The sequence below is a fragment of the Dipteris shenzhenensis genome, chromosome 25 (assembly GCF_047967505.1).
Source record: "Dipteris shenzhenensis isolate YYH24624 ecotype China chromosome 25, Dip_SZ_1.0, whole genome shotgun sequence".
NCBI lineage: Eukaryota > Viridiplantae > Streptophyta > Polypodiopsida > Gleicheniales > Dipteridaceae > Dipteris > Dipteris shenzhenensis.
In genome coordinates, this window is record NC_141620.1 from 3393894 (window position 1) to 3409565 (window position 15672).

The 15672-nt window shown below is 42.5% G+C and overlaps 1 protein-coding gene across 3 annotated transcripts in view; it reads right to left on the reverse strand.

The window, feature by feature from the left end:
- Positions 1–15218, reverse strand: part of LOC147885320 (cysteine-tryptophan domain-containing zinc finger protein 7-like) — a 33327-nt gene extending 18109 nt beyond the window's left edge. The window contains exons 1-8 of one of the 3 annotated variants that reach the window (XM_087396362.1): positions 14623–15218; positions 14247–14319; positions 11703–11842; positions 11042–11365; positions 9363–10930; positions 8800–9200; positions 1680–1755; positions 1410–1580 (exon numbers count right to left, since the gene is read on the reverse strand). In XM_087396362.1, the coding sequence (XP_087252488.1) occupies positions 1410–1580; positions 1680–1755; positions 8800–9200; positions 9363–10930; positions 11042–11365; positions 11703–11842; positions 14247–14319; positions 14623–14829 (2960 nt within the window). In that variant the 5' untranslated portion in view covers positions 14830–15218. Of the gene's footprint in view, positions 1–1409; positions 1581–1666; positions 1756–8799; positions 9201–9362; positions 10931–11041; positions 11366–11702; positions 11843–14246; positions 14320–14622 lie in introns of all 3 variants that reach the window. The other 2 variants (XM_087396361.1, XM_087396363.1) reach the window with 2 other exon arrangements.
- Between the last annotated feature and the right edge of the window lie 454 nt (positions 15219–15672).

Genomic DNA, 15672 nt, shown 5'->3' on the forward strand with positions numbered 1-15672 from the left:
AGCTGATAGGGCAAGGCACCACTTAAGATAGAAAAAATTTATCACAATATCAACAGGCCTCAACACGGACAAAAACTTCATAAGGTGAAATTTGCATGTGCGTTAATACATTATTATACGACAAAAGCATACAATAGATAGGGACATGCCCAAACTTGTAGGCCATTCTATGGGCTATCCATAGGTGCCATTCATTCCTTCGTATGTGCCTTGCAGGCCTAGTTACAATCAGTTAGGTCAGTTGGTACAGTTAGTACATGTACCACTTAGGATAGTTAGGACACTTAGTCCAATTAGGATACTTAGCGCTAGGGTTTTGTTATATTGGCTCTCTCTTGAGCAGCGATTCATAACAGCATCTCGTTTTTTGTCTTCTCTCCTTCATTTTGAGCTTCCATTCCTTGCCATAGCCTACAATGTATCAGAGCAGGTTGGGATTCATTCCTACAGCCATTGGCAACTTGTTCAAGCTGTTTGGCATCCCCTGGGCCTCTCTTTTCTTTGCTTTGCTCGTTTTCTTCACACCCGTGAGCGTTTGAGGCCTATCCAAGCACTTCTATCATGAAAACTTTGCATTTGAAGCGAGAAGGCCGCATTTTGGAGCAGCTACCGCGAAGGTAGATGCATTTTGGAGCATTTTGAAGCATTTTCTGCAGCACCGGGTTCACACGTGTGGCATTTACTTGCTGTACGAACAGTCATGTTCTCTTTTAAGAGCCATCTTCCTGCTGTACATGACCAAAATGCCAAACATAATAACAGCAATTTCTTTTGCAGCCCCCTACAGGTGTGCATACCCACTTGAAGGCTCTCTAAAGTTTCCAGATCTTGTAAAAGGCATTGTACCAGCTGATTACAATATGCTGCTTTGATTGACTGTTGTAAATATCTTTGGTACTTCTAAATTTTAATTTCAAGAATTCACTTTCAACTATTAGGATTTAATTTTGTATATTTATGACGAAGCTCCTAGTTTACTCTCTTTTTACACAGGAAAGGAACTTCTATTAATGCTTAAGAAAACCAACCATACAAATCAGTAAAACCATAAGATGCTGACCATGGGGTGGGGAAAAACAGAATAAAAACAGAATTTGGTTGTCAGAATGAAACCAGCCTGTTTCCAGAGAGCTAAGCTCACTGCCTAGGGAATCTCCGGAACAGAGTTTTCTCTGTTTATACTCAGCTTCAGCTTGTAAAGATAGTTTCTAATTGAATCATTCTTTTTGCTCAGAAAAAGGCTGCTATGTTAAATCAAGGGTCAACAAATAAATGCAAATATGGAGTACCCCACATGAATTCAGTCAGAACACAAAATTGGAAAATCAGACTCTTCTTTAGCTGTTCAGAAGTAAAACTGATAAAGCTGCACATGATCATCAAGTGCAATCAAGAAACAACGGCCTTACTCGCAAAGTTTTGCTGTCTGTGTGTAAACAGCAAATGGGAATGAATTCTCTCCAGTTTCTGCACCTTCAGGCTGCATCGCTTCCAACATTGCAGCCGCATGAAGAAACTTCAATGAAGCCCTTAGGTAAAGATTTGTGCTTTCAAGCTCCGAACCATCTTTACCCTGTTTTGTGAAGGCCCAAAATTAATAACTTTGATAACTTCTTACATTGAAAAACAAGCATATACAGACCCTCTATCATTTGTATTATTTCACCTGGTGCAATAAGCGATCTGCACGATGTTTCAAGTCTTTTGCCTCTTTCATCAATGCTTGGCCATGATCCTTTCCAAGTGGACTTGCCCCTGCCATAAGTCCACGGAGCCCATAAGTTTAAAAAAATCAAAAAGGCCAGCATGAAACAGATACCAACCAGCTTGAAAGATGAGACATCTGTCACTATGGAATCTTTCAGAATCACCAAACGATAAAGAGATTTGAAAATAGTATCATTATGCATGAACACTAATCAAAGGGACACAAAACACAAAAAATTACTTTTACAAAAAAGCTCATACAGAAAAAGTACTAACACTTTTAAAAGTGTCAAACATAAGAACACAGACGGAAGATGGAAAATTTTCCAAAGAAAAAGAAGGAAAAAATGATTGCAATATGGACGCAAAGATATAAACATATATATGAGGACATTGAGCCAAATGAGAACCATCCCTCATAATTACACATTTGAGCCATTACGCTTGCAACATTTCATCAATCTTGGGACATAGACCTTACACAACAGATCCTACAGGATACATGCCCGAGCACAATTATTTAAAAAGACACTAACCTTGCACAGCCCCACCACATGAGCTATAGTTGTTAATAACATTTAGCACATGAAGTCAATCTACAGGCGTGATGACCACACACATATATTTAAAGGCGTTAACCCTTGCAAAACCACACTAAATGGAATTGATCCCCCTTTGACATTTGCAACCATCTACTCTGTTGCAAGTTGTCCCCTCAACTCCTTGAAATGGCAAATGAGATGAGAATGTCCTTAAATCACTATTGGCCTTGTTTTTATGTCATTGTCTCGCTAATCTGGGGGATCATTGAGCATGACACTGACAAACAAAGCAAATGATGCTAAATGCATCCTCACAATCCTTATTATTTTGCTTGTCACAATCTGATGTGTGTGTGTGTGTGTGTGTGCTAGAATATATTCAATCTTACAAATAAATTTTTTTTTTAAAGAGCAAAAGAACAAAGGAAGAGTTTATAAGTGACTTTAAACAAAACTACGAGTAAATGAAAATAAATTTAAAAAGCTACACTTGTGTTCTCATCATTCCCCAAGCATAAACTGCATCAAAAGGGTTGTGAATCTCTTGTTTGTCACAAATGTGATGTAGATCTATTCACCACCAGTAATTAAACCTCTTACTGTCTTCACAAAGAAATGTCTCATTTCCCATTTCCACAATGACATGATATCACTTTCACCTATGTCCTCATTCTTGTATGTTTTCCATGTGCATATTCTAGCCATAACAAATTGGTCGGTGTCCATCATAAATACATATACACATTACACCATTGGTGTATAATATAAAATAATGTTTTAATGACTACTAATCATGGATAAGTGATTTCTCTTATCATGACACTCCCTCCTGCTTGAATGGGCAGAAGTCCTCTTCTGATCCTCTCTTGTCTATTTCTCTTGCGTACGCTTCTCTTTTACTTCGACATTTGCATCTCCTCTTCATAATCTGCAAATAGTCTTCTCTTGGTAGTACACGATCTCTTCTGAATCAAAACTTAAATCCCATCTTCAAGTTCTGATTCCTCTTGATGTTGAATATTCAAAATGCAAGAGTACCACTGCAATGCCTCTTCAATATCTCTTCATACTCAGAATTCTCTTCTGAATACCAAGTTGCTGAAATCTCTTTACAGTAACCTGCTCAATAAGCTGAAACATATTCTCAACAAACTAGTCAGTATTAAAATGATTCTCTCACCCAAATGTTTCATTGAATTAGGTAGACCTTGGCTATAGATGATTTTGCAATGGAGAGCTACTTAGTCTATAGAAACTATAGACCTTCAATCTCTTTTTCCAACTCTTCTATTTCAGCCCTATTCATCCTATCAGATGCTGTACACCGAGGAGAAAAATATTTATTCTCTATCCATACTCTACAATGAATATGCCTCTCTATTCAGTTCACACATCCATACACCAGTGTTGGCTGAATGGATAGCATTTACTCTTGGTTCTATGTTCACCGTAGAGTCCTGGGATGAGGTGGTAGAAGCCTTGCCTTTCCCTTTTACAGAATTGATTTTGGCAATTTTGACTAATAGAGTAGGACATTTTTGCCATGGATGCCCTGGCTTATGTTTCTTACATCCGAAACATTTACCCTCCTTAATTAGCTTTTTCTTCTCATCGTCAGTTATGGAAGGAAAGGGTATCCATCTAGGACGTGATTGGCTGTTAACATTTTGTACAATAGCTTTCTCTTTTTCTTTGTTGAAAGGTTTTCGAGGATTCAATTTCCTCTCAGCAATCTCAGCGAATTTAGTAAGGTCTTTCAAGGTGGTTGGGTTGAACATTTCAACCTCATACCTCACTTTCGGGGTTAGGGCTGCTAAATACTTCTTCCTTCTATCATCCTCGCTCTTCTCAGGTAACTCTAAAGAGAGTTTCCAGAACCTAGCTGTAAATTCAGCGTTACTCTCGTTATCGAATTGCCTGAACCTTTCCTAGCGGAAGGTCAATTCTTCTTCATGCCTCGGAGGCATGAAAGTGGCTTTAAGCTGCTCTACAAATTTGAACCATGGAAGAATAGGCTCTTTTCCCATTTGTGATGAGGACCACCACATCAAAGCATCCTTCTGTAGATGTAGTGTGGCAAGAGCAAGCTTCTCGTGGTCGGTCTTATCTTGATGGGTAAAATATAGCTCAAAATGGCGAATCCAATTGAAGATTTTATCTACCTCTCTTGCTCCATCATACTTTGGGAATTCTATTCTCTCTCGAGGTTGGAATTTAGCTCTCTTTGAGGAGGTACTTAAATCTTCATCCCAAAAATTCAGCACTCTCTTAGTTGCTCTTGGATGAACTCGTTTCTCCCTTCCTTTCTAAAGGAAAACTCCCTATCAAGAGATTCTTGAAGGAGAGATGAAGGTAACTCTATACGTGGGTTATCATACTCAATATGACATTATCCTCTTCAAGAGGAGGTGATGGTGTTCTCTCCCTATCTCCTTCTAGTAGTGGAGGACAAAGGACAAGTTCATTATTAAATATCCCTTCTCCTTCCATTCTTTCCTTTTAGTAATACAAGAGAGAAAATCACTTGCTGTAATTTCAGAAAAGGGGTGTATTTTACAGCAAAAGTCAAGTGTTGTAGAGTTGGTGGTACTTATCCGACTCCCGCTTCGCTTGTGTTGAAAAACCCCTTCAATGACCTCTTCTTCCTTCTCTTTTAGCCTTTCTTCCTTGTTTTTATGCTGTAAACTGGTACACTCCGTTTGGGCTACTTGTTTTGAGCGGATTGGTGCTCTAGATACCGTTATAGGGGGTACTTGGTGGGTGGATCACCCCCTTAAAATCTTGTTCCAATCTGACTTTCCGTTGGGGAGAACGCGAGGGGGGGGGGGGGGTTCTCTTTTCCTCACGGTTTAAGGGTTTTAAGGGTTTATTCGCACAAGGAGGGAGTCACCCCGTTCCCCGTCCAAATACCCAAAAAATTAGAGAAAGACCTTACCTCAGAAGACTCCTAGATTCAAAGATTGCAGGGTTCCAGCCATAACTCCTTGCTCCACAAAGAAACAAAATGAGAATTTGCAGACAGCCCTCCGTCGCGATCACGATTTGCGGTCAGCCTTCTATCGGAGTTTGCAGACAACCCAGACTCCAAATCTCGTGATTGCTTTCACAGGCCTGGTCAAACCGTGCCCCTCCGTTCGAAACCTTTAGCACTGCGTCGCTGCCTGTCAGAAAGTCTATCGTGTGCACACGCCTTCTCCCGTGCAAGCCTTCTCACACGCGGCCTGCCCGTGCGGTTCCCTCAAGCAGTCTTGCCCTACGCTGCACTGGCTTCTCGTGCCTCTATCTCGCACGCTTGTGCCTTGCCTCGTGCTCGCTCCTCTCCTCCTCTTTTCATCCCAATGGTGGATCATCGAAGCTCTGATACCAAAATGTGACGAACCAGTCTTTTCAAGAATGCAAATGTGTACAATGCATGCAGAATTCGAATGCCAATTGGCACTCCAATGGGGAAGAGCGCCCTCGTGAGAGTACTTGTTTCTATTTTCGACCTACATGCAAGGTGGGAGAGATAGTGTCATGACGAGAAATCACTAATCCGTGATTAGTAGACATTAAAACATTATTATATATTATACGCCAATGGTGTAACATGTATTTGTATTTATGATGGACACCGACTAATTTGTTCTGGTGGTGGATCATCTCAGTAGATAGGACTAGTCGAACTGGAGCCATTGCTTCAGACGGCATCGAATTTGGACATGTCATACTTATTTTATTAATAAAATATGCACACGCGTGTCTAGGTCCTAGGGGCAATAGGAAGGGAAGGGTGCATTAAGGTGCATTGAATGGTAGATACAGGGTCATAGGCTAAGGGTAGGTGTAAATAGGAAGATGGAACTTGAGTGATCTCAGGGACATTAATGAAAGGGTATCACCCTTTCATTGTGAATCTCACGTAGCATTCTTCATTCACCATGCATTCATCCGCCATCTCACACACACCTTGCATGTAGGTCGAAATAGAAACAAGTACTCTCACAAAGGCGCTCTTCCCCATTGGAGGGCCAATCGGCATTCAAATTCTGCATGCATTGCACACATTTGCATTCTTGAAAAGTCTGGTTCTTCACAGAGGACGGATGAATGCAAGGTGAATGAAGAATGCTCCGTAAGATTCACAATGAAAGGGTGATACCCTTTCATTAATGTCCCTTGAGATCACTCAAGCAAATCAGTCGGTGTCCATCATAAATACATATACATGTTACACCATTGGCGTATAATATATATTAATGTTTGAATGTCTACTAATCACGGATTAGTGATTTCTCTTGTCATGACATAACTTGCCATCTTTGCCACAAAGCCATATGAGGGTCATGACGTTGATAGCCCACTATCTTTGGCATCGGGCTCCACCTATAGAAGCCATGGCCAAAATAGCATGCTTTTCAAGCTTCTTCCGAAATAGTGCTACATTTCTTGGATTGGTGTTGCTTTTCCTAAAACAGCTCTACCTACAAGATTAGACCTCATTCAACGCTAGCTCCAATCTATACCTAAATTTCTTATAAGCCCTAGTTAGACTATGATTGTATCCCTCTAAATCAATATGGAATTTGGATACATCCAATCTCAACCCAAAGCCTAGCTCTTATAAGGTTAGACCAACAATCCTTAGCCGCGAGGGTTAATAGACCAAGTCAATAACTGACGCTTGGGTTAAGAAGTAAACCTAGGTTAGGTACAAGTTCACAGGGGTTAGCTCGGGACTTACAGCAAGTTAGCTGGCAATTATCTCACCCTTTGCACTCTATTTGTTTCCACATGTGATTCCTTCCATAGAAAAGGCAAAGAGCCAAAGAGGATGACATTAAATTGTATTACTCATGCTCCTCTTGTACTCTCATGTTTTTCACAATGGTCAAGTTATCCTTGTGAGGGTCTCTGATCTCCCATGGAGCCCATTATGACGCAAACCTTGTGCAGTAGATACCAACGCGCGACTGATGTAGCTTGGGGCATGCCATTGAAAACCTATTTGCTGGCCTGTTGTTGGAAGTCAATGTCCCCACCTATGAGCCCCCATATGATGAGGACACGGGGGCATTGGACTGTGAGGGGGAGGGAATTTTGGAGGGCTGTATGTGCTGCAGGATGCACAGCAGCAGGAGCAAGGAAATGGCCAAGGAAGGCCCTATTTATAGACCTATCCTAGGCTGGTTGGCCCAGCCAAGCAAGGGCTGGTCGGTCCAGCCAAACAGGCTGGTCGGCCAGCCAACCAACTGGTCAGCCCATTTCAGGTACCGGTCGGCCAATTCAAGGGAGCAGCCAGCCCATATATAAAGCCCCCCTCTCCGCTCCATTTTGCACCAGCCACTGAAGCCTTTGCTCCGCGCTGAGTTAGCCTACAAAGAGTTCTCAGGGTTTTGCCCAGCCCTTTGCTGGTTGTCTTCTGCTCAGCTGAGCTTGTTTTGCCCACTGTTTTGTGGAAGAATACAAAGAGTTCTCTCTCTTCTTTCTCTCTCTTGTATACACTGTGTATTCTCTATTGTTTCAGTAAGGTCTTCATCAGTGAGCTGCGCCATTAAGTGTGAGAGACGGAGCTGATCCTATCCCGCAGAGGGTGTCTCCATTTCCAACAGCTGTATTTTCACTGTCGCTCTTTTTGCGGTAGGGGGCTGTTCACTTTGTCTGCTTAACTATTCAGAAAACCGAATTCAATCTATGGTTTTACTGTGTTTACTTGCTGAGACCTTAAATTTGCAGTGCTGCCTAGGAATTTGTACTCAAAACCGTCAATTTACTGCCTGACACATATATTTGATAATTGCACTGTTACCTCCCTTTTATCTGTATGAAGGAGGAAATATATTGCCAATTTTGAATCCGACAAGCCCACTTGAAAAATTTTTGGCTTCTCCCGTGATTGTGTTGATTGTAGTGTTTAAAGGTTTCAGTGGGTCCCTCTTTGCTAATCCCTGTTCTGTGGTAAACCCAAGAGGTTTCAGAATCTTTCGAAACCCAAATGGCAGCTTATCATTGGAAATTGATGAGGACATCAGTGTAGCTTTACTTACTAAGTTTTACTTTCTGTTTTTCTTATTTTTAATTTTAATTTTTACTTTTTCTCGTTACTCATAATTTTGTCTAAAGTCGCCCTTTTTTCTTTTGTTCTTTTGCTTGTTCTATTAAAAATTTTTAATTTGTAAGACTAAATATATTCTAGACTTCTGAAGCTATATATCCCTCTTCTTTGAAACTCCCTCACGAGAAGGCTTACATAGAGTCTGACACCCAAGGATTGCAGTCTGAAATTTGGAGCCCAATTTGAGTATCACTTGCAGCCAAGAGAAAAACTAGGTCTGTATTGATCTCTATGTATTTGCCTTACATTTTGAATCCAAATCGGCAAGAAGATTGTTCTCTAGTTGATTACTTTGGCAAAAGGTTGGGTTATATTGGCTTTCTTAATCGTTACTGATTGGTCTGTACACACATAAACATTTTGTCCTGATGATTCGTGTGATTGTGCTTGTGGAGGACTTTTTTTTCTCTGCCCTGAAACAGAAATATATAAGTATACATGTAACAAGGGGCATACCATCATTTGCACGTGGACGCTTTGCCTTCTCTCTCTCCTTCACCCGGCGCTTTTCTTCGCGTGCATGTCCTGAATCTTCACTCCCCAACCTCCCTTGAGTTCCTTCCTGGGGTATGTGTACAGCATCATTCACCTTGCTCTTTGTGGGAGCAAGTTCATTTGAAACGGCTGGAGCCACCTTACGCTTCTTGCCAACATTCCCTTTTGACCTTTCAGGAACCCCTGTTTCTTGACCCAAAAGACCAGTATTCGCACTGCTGGGTATAACATTGGTTACACTTGCAGCATGCTGTACATTCCTTTCAATAGGATCTACATGGACCGCGGGTGGAGCAGTATATAGTGCTTCAGTAGCTTGTGTGGTTTCTTCCTCACTCACACTGCAGCTGTTCATATTGGGTCTGATAGCAGAAATTTTGACCCAGAATCAGTACATCCTACAGCAAAAAGGGCCACACTATGGCCAAAAAAGAAACAAAAACCAACAGAACCAGAGAGAATAGGAAAGACGGTACACATCATAATTAGAGATTCACACAAAGCTTCTAGCAGTGTCAACTTACAGCCAATTAAGCATCTTGCACCGCCATTTTATGGGTAGCTGGTCAGTCCCCACTCCAGGTGGCAGAAGACGCCATTTCTGACATTTATCACACCCAACCCAATTCTGTGTAATAACAGTTATATTAGCGGCAGAGACTGCCGTAGTAGGTAGCCCATTGGCAGGTGGTAAACATGGCAAACCCCCCAGCTCTGAGGGTTGATTAAAACCACTTATTTCAGTATGCTGAAGGTTTGGCACATTTGAGTCAGTTGCTTTCACTGGAACATCTCGTAAGACTGCAACATCCCTTTGCCTGTCCTTTTGAGAAGATCTGACAGAATCTTTGCTTGAGAGTTCAGTTCCCAGCCCGTCCTTTACTTTTTCTTTCCTTCTCGGCTCAGCTGTTTCTTTCCTCAATTCTTTTCCCATATCTTTCAGAGGATCCTTGATGAGCAATTTGGAAGGATCTCTGCGCCCTTCTTTGTAGGACTCGTTCATCAAATCCTTAGACGATGATTCTTTAACTTCTGGATATTTTTCTGAGCTCTTCCGGGCTTCCTTTGAAGGCTCCTTTACCTTTTCTTTGGATGATACCTTTTCTTTCGATGAGCCCCTAGATACATGAGTTTTGACTGCTTCTTTGGATTTCTTTTTTACTTCTGATGCTAGTGCCTCCTTTTCAAGCTCTCTATTAGTGGCTGATATGTCAGGCTGTACAACTTTTCCAGCTCCTTTGTTCTTAGCAGCTTCTTTACTCACTTTTATCTTAGTCTCATGTGGCACAAGGCTCTCTCTCGGTCCACTCTGCCTTTTTACCTCCATGAAGTCACCAGCTTCATGTTTCCTCTTTCCATGCACCCCCGTGTCAGATGTGCAGATTTCTTTACCTGAATCTTTAACTTGGTAAAGTATATCAGGTTGTTCCTTCATGATATCCTGAAAAACAGAGCCACACTTGTCAACTTTACTGGCCCTTGATGATGCCTCTCTGTGGGACTCTACTTCCTTGAGCGATCCATATGGAGAACCAAGGTCCTTGGGAACATTGTCTACCTCTTCCATTGTCCATTCAGGCGGACCCTTGTCCCTAAAAGATCCCTTCAATTCTCTGCTTATTTCAGACGATCTTAATCCTGTTCCCGATTCACTCACAGCATCTCTATCCTGCCTTTCAACTGGAGGTTCACAGAGCTTTGATGAATCCCTTCCTGGGGCCAAGGAGTCCTTTCCTGGGGCCCTTGAGGGTAGCTTTGAAACACTTTTACCAGTCTCTCTTGGGCCTCTTTTCTCAGCATCCTCTTTCTTTACCTTCCGACTATAATCTAGTACCAAAGCACTGTCACCCTTCCAGTCACTCTCATTTTCTCTAATTTTGTCCTTGTAATCCTCCACCTTCTCAACCTCCCCTTCATCTTTGACTAGGCCAGGATCATGAATGAAATCTGCTTTACTTGACGCCAGCGCCTTTCTTTTCTGACTCTCTCGTGTATTTGATCTTACTTTTTCTTTGCGTGCAAAAGGCTCAGAAACAAGATCTGGCAAATTAGGTGAAAGCGGAATTCCTGGAAGCTCGTAAGACGTCATGATCTGGCCAAGTGGACAACAAAAATCAAGTGGAGCTTCACTACAGATATCAACTCCCACAACTTTTCAAGTTGATACATTCAACAATCTCAAGTCAAGGTGAAAATTGCTTACCCGGATCATTGTTAAGGGAGTCCTATCTGGGCTGGATTCGATATCAGAGTCTAATCTTTGATCCTCCTCATCATCTTCCAATGAAGCAGATGAGGAGTCCGTCAAACCAAGGTCACTATAAATTGCAGTATTCCTTGTCCGGGCATGGGACTCTGACCCCATTTTGATCCTTAAAGTAACAGTTTTTTTGAAGTTAGCATTCTCTTCTGCTTTTGGCGCATCTGCATTACTCACCTTCTGATTTGCAGCTCCTCTACCTCCATCCTCACTGGAGACAGGGTATGTTTTATCATTGCTTGCTCCTGCAGCAACCCGCTTCATTCTCTGCAAACAGAGATAGAAAAACAAACTCACTCTCTCTCTCTCTCTCTCTCTCTCTCTCTCTCTCTCTCTCTCTCTCTCTGTGCGCGCGCGCGCCAAACAAAGTAGCACACAAGTCTTGTGTACACAGTGCACATGCGCAAGCGCACATACTGCATATGTGTACGAGTACAAATGTGTGCCAGCACACACACACTTCTATATTTATTTACTCATTTGATTATTTAGAGGTATTTATGTATATGTATGTGTCATACACACACACACACGCGCGCGTGTACGCTGCTTCAATTATTCAAAGATAAAAGAACATGCAGGTAGTATCAAGAAAAGTATTCACCTCCACAATTCCCTCACTTGGAGATTTCTTTGCTCGAGGTGCATCATTAGCAACCAAGTATGCTGCCTTCTCCTGAAGTAACACAGACGGAGCACGCTCATGGGTGGGCAGAAAGGATCCATAGCCTCCAAATTTTGAGCCTGCCCCAAAAAAACAAAGACAAACTTGTTAAAAAGAACACGGACAGGAAGGAATTCAATTCCCTATGTATTGCTCCATACCACAGGCTACATTTTCTGAGAAAGAGAAATCATCAACCTGGCTTGCTCACAGAAAGAGGCTTGGAATTACTCCATGAATTGGCTTTATCCCGTCCACCCTAGTTCACTAGGGATTTTAGCTTTTATATAAGAAAAAACTCCACCTTGCTTCAGTATGCATGTGGCAGCCACCTAAGCCCTAAGTACACCTCCCCCAAGCTCTCCTCATATAGATGGGGAGGTGACTTTTCCAACATATTCACCTTGGCTAATGCCCATTACACCTAAGGTGAATGCGCCACCCAAGTTGGATTCAAGCTGTTAGCTCATGAGGTAATACTGTATTCTGCCTTAAAAGAGGATCTCTGTCCTCATGAAATTGAAGGTCAGGAATTGCTTCATAAAAATCTAAGATTATCCATGATCATTCTCAAACCTAACCTTGCATTGGATCAAATATTTGGAACAGATTCGATTCGAAGGTGTTGCTCTCTTTGATATAAAAAGCAATTCACATTCCGATAGAATATATGTGATGAAAACCTTAGTCAAATCAGCTCCTTCTCAAGGACCAATCTGTCCCACGCACCAAGCGTTTCTTTTGAGTGGCCTTGTGTGAAAAGCCAAATGGTCTTGATTGTATCTGAGAATTGCAACTGGTATGAGCATCATCATTTATCTTCTTTATTATCAAATATGGACCACGAAATCAAGTTATAACGCTTGTCTTGGAATCCTTGTGAATCCATACATAAACCAACATGCCTTCCTTTAGAAAGCAAGGTGTTCTCCCTTGGTTGACATCAGCCCTACAGATACTTTTCTTCATTTGCTGTAACATTTCTTACATATCCTGCCAAAAATGCAGTTTTCGAAAGTTTCATGGGATGACCAAGAAAACTACAGTACCTTGTATCCTTTCTTCCTCTTTCCACTCATATCCCCTAATTTTGACTGCAAACATCCTCCACATATATCTGCTAGTTGCACATTTTCATCAAACTCTTGCAGAGCTCTTGCCATTACAAGGAAAGCCTCCCTTGGTTATCTCTGCCATGGTAACCCTTAATCAAATTCCCATCATCCTTGGTGTGAATGCAATAGACCCTATGAATTAGTATTCCTGTGCTTATCTTCTTGTCAACGTCATTTGATATCTCTAGTGATCTCATGTTCTGCATAAAAAGGTGGCCTTCTTCTTGCTTCCTTGCAAATATGTAATATACCTAGATGAGTCTAGGAACATGCCCAAACTCATCCTTGCAAATATGCAGTCTACAAGTCACAATTGCTCCTCCTTGTAGGATGACATATAAGTCTGCTGGTACAGCAATCTCTCAAATACAATTCTCGTGGATCCGCATCTTACCTTTTGTGTTGCCGAGTTTTCCTAGCTCCATCTTAACGATGGAGCTTCAAAGGGAGTTAGCGCCTAAAGGAGATGATACTATGCTCAATAGGGGAGCACGCACGTTCTATTGCTTCTCAAACAGTGTACAATTAGACCTCCGTTATAAAAAAACAGTACTCCATTAACCGGAGCTTATGCTATATTATAGGGCTTGACATCAGACAGCTCCATGTATGGTACGCAAAAAAATTCTCTAGTCCCATCTACAAAACAAACATTGCTGTTCTAAAACAGGCCGTATCTTTAACGTCTAAGCACATGTCACAACCACCCTTGCCCTCATCCTGGTTACATACATCACTCAATGCAGACTCCACCCTAGCGTGATCAGCTCACTCAACACTCAAACCTTTTTCAGAAAGTTTCCCACCCCTGACCCGTTGCTTGGGCTCAATGCCATATTTTTTTTCTAAGCGCTGATCCCTGCATGTATTAAGGTAACAATCCCTTACATAGTAGCGACTGCAAAATCTCCTCCAGTCAACTCTTGTTGAAAATTAGCCAAAACGTGTCTTCTGGGACCTCTAACTCGCTAGTCTGTTAAAAGAGCACCCATAGCTTGGCTTCCAGCAATGTGACACGTGTCTTCTACCATAATACTTCATTCTTTCAGCTCAGACTTTGCGGCTCTCGGTCAGCTTTCTGTGGTTGTACAGTTTAAGCCAGCAATTCTACATACATCACCTAAGTAGCAAAAAAATTTCCTTCTAGACACGGTAACCGTCGTTAATGCTTGTGCTGGTTTTTCCGGATCACGTGCGAAAAAAGGTATCAGTCCTTATTGTTTGTGCAGGTTTTTGGGCACCAGAGATGATGGTAGGTGGTCGTGGCACGCGCTCCACAAGCGAAGACACCATTGCACAAAGACTTTGAAAACATCTCCAAGCAAACAGACATATGTACCCACACGCTGACGAAGAAAGAGATACATACCCAGTTTCTCAGCGGACACTCCACCTTCAAACTCCTTCTGAACATCGCCCAACACTTGATGTAGCTTTTCATCCTAACAATTAGCGAGGAGAAGTTGCTTAGGGAAAAGCCATACTGGTTTTCCAAACAGAATGAATCAGTCGGAAGCAACTACATACGCCAAATAGGGGTGATACTGCAGATTATAGAAGCAGTGGCGAAGCTTAAGTATTTCAGTACCGAGACGGCCGCATGAGATAGAGAGTGGGATCGATGGGCTAGAGGTACGAAAGCCCTTTCCCCCTTCCTCTCGAACATGCAAAGCACTACCACACGTGGAAGAATGAAGACACGACACAAAGTACGGATTTTTCGAGGGAAAATCGTGGTTGCGTACAAGATACGAAAAAGCTGTGTCAGGATCGCAGGCAGTGTCTGGATCATCGCAAGCTTCTCCTTCTTCGAGTTCGTTGTCGTCCATTTGCACGCCCTCCGTTCCCCGCGCGTCTACGGACTGCGGTCGGCGAAACCCATTCCGCTGCTTGTCGTGGAGAAATTTGCTGGAATCTGCGAGCTCGCTGTGCCGGTAAGCCTGAAGGGCCATGGCCAGGGGCGGAGCAACTTCATGTCTACATAGCAATCACCAATTGGGGAAAGGAAGGCAGGAGCTGCCGCGTGAAAGGGGGGGGGGGGGGGGAGAATGCAAGGGGTAAGGATAGGAAGGTAGGGGCAAAGCAGAGGGGGAATGGAACGGTGGAGGGAAAAGGAAGGGACTGTGGGCTATGGCGATTGGAGGTTATGAAGGGGAGGGGAACAGGAATTGGGGTGATGAAGATGAAGAAGGAGATCTTGGGAGTGATGGAGGAGCAATTTGTGAACAGGAAAAAAGAAGAAGAAGAAGAGGCAGCAGTAAAACATAGAAACAAAGAGAGAACCAAAGAGAGAGAGAGAAAAACAAGCTTTTCTCCTCTTACTGAAAAAAGCATCAGATCGTGTGTCTCTCTATTTTCTCATGAAAGCATGATTGTGTCCCTTCTTCTTCCTTTCCGTGATTCATGTCATCTCCTTTGTGTGTTTCTGTTGGCCTTGCCTCAAGTCTAAGAGCCCTTTGGGTTTCACCTTCATCCCAACCATGGCCATCATTGCCCTCTTCCCAATCTTGCATCCTCCACTCCCCTCCCCGCCCACGTCACATTACCACGGTTCCTCTCCTTCACGCCCACCTGCCACTCCATAATTCCCTAGGCATCATGAGGGGCTCATGGTAATGACTCAATATCGAAGTCAGTTTATCGCTAATTGCTTAGCTCCTACATTGTCTATCACTAATTGCTTACTCGCTAATTGCTTAGCTCCTACATTGTCTATCACTAATTGCTTACCTCTGCACCCTCTCCACTTTCTTTTGCATCTATCTGCAAGGCCTAGAGATGTCCACATTGCCCCT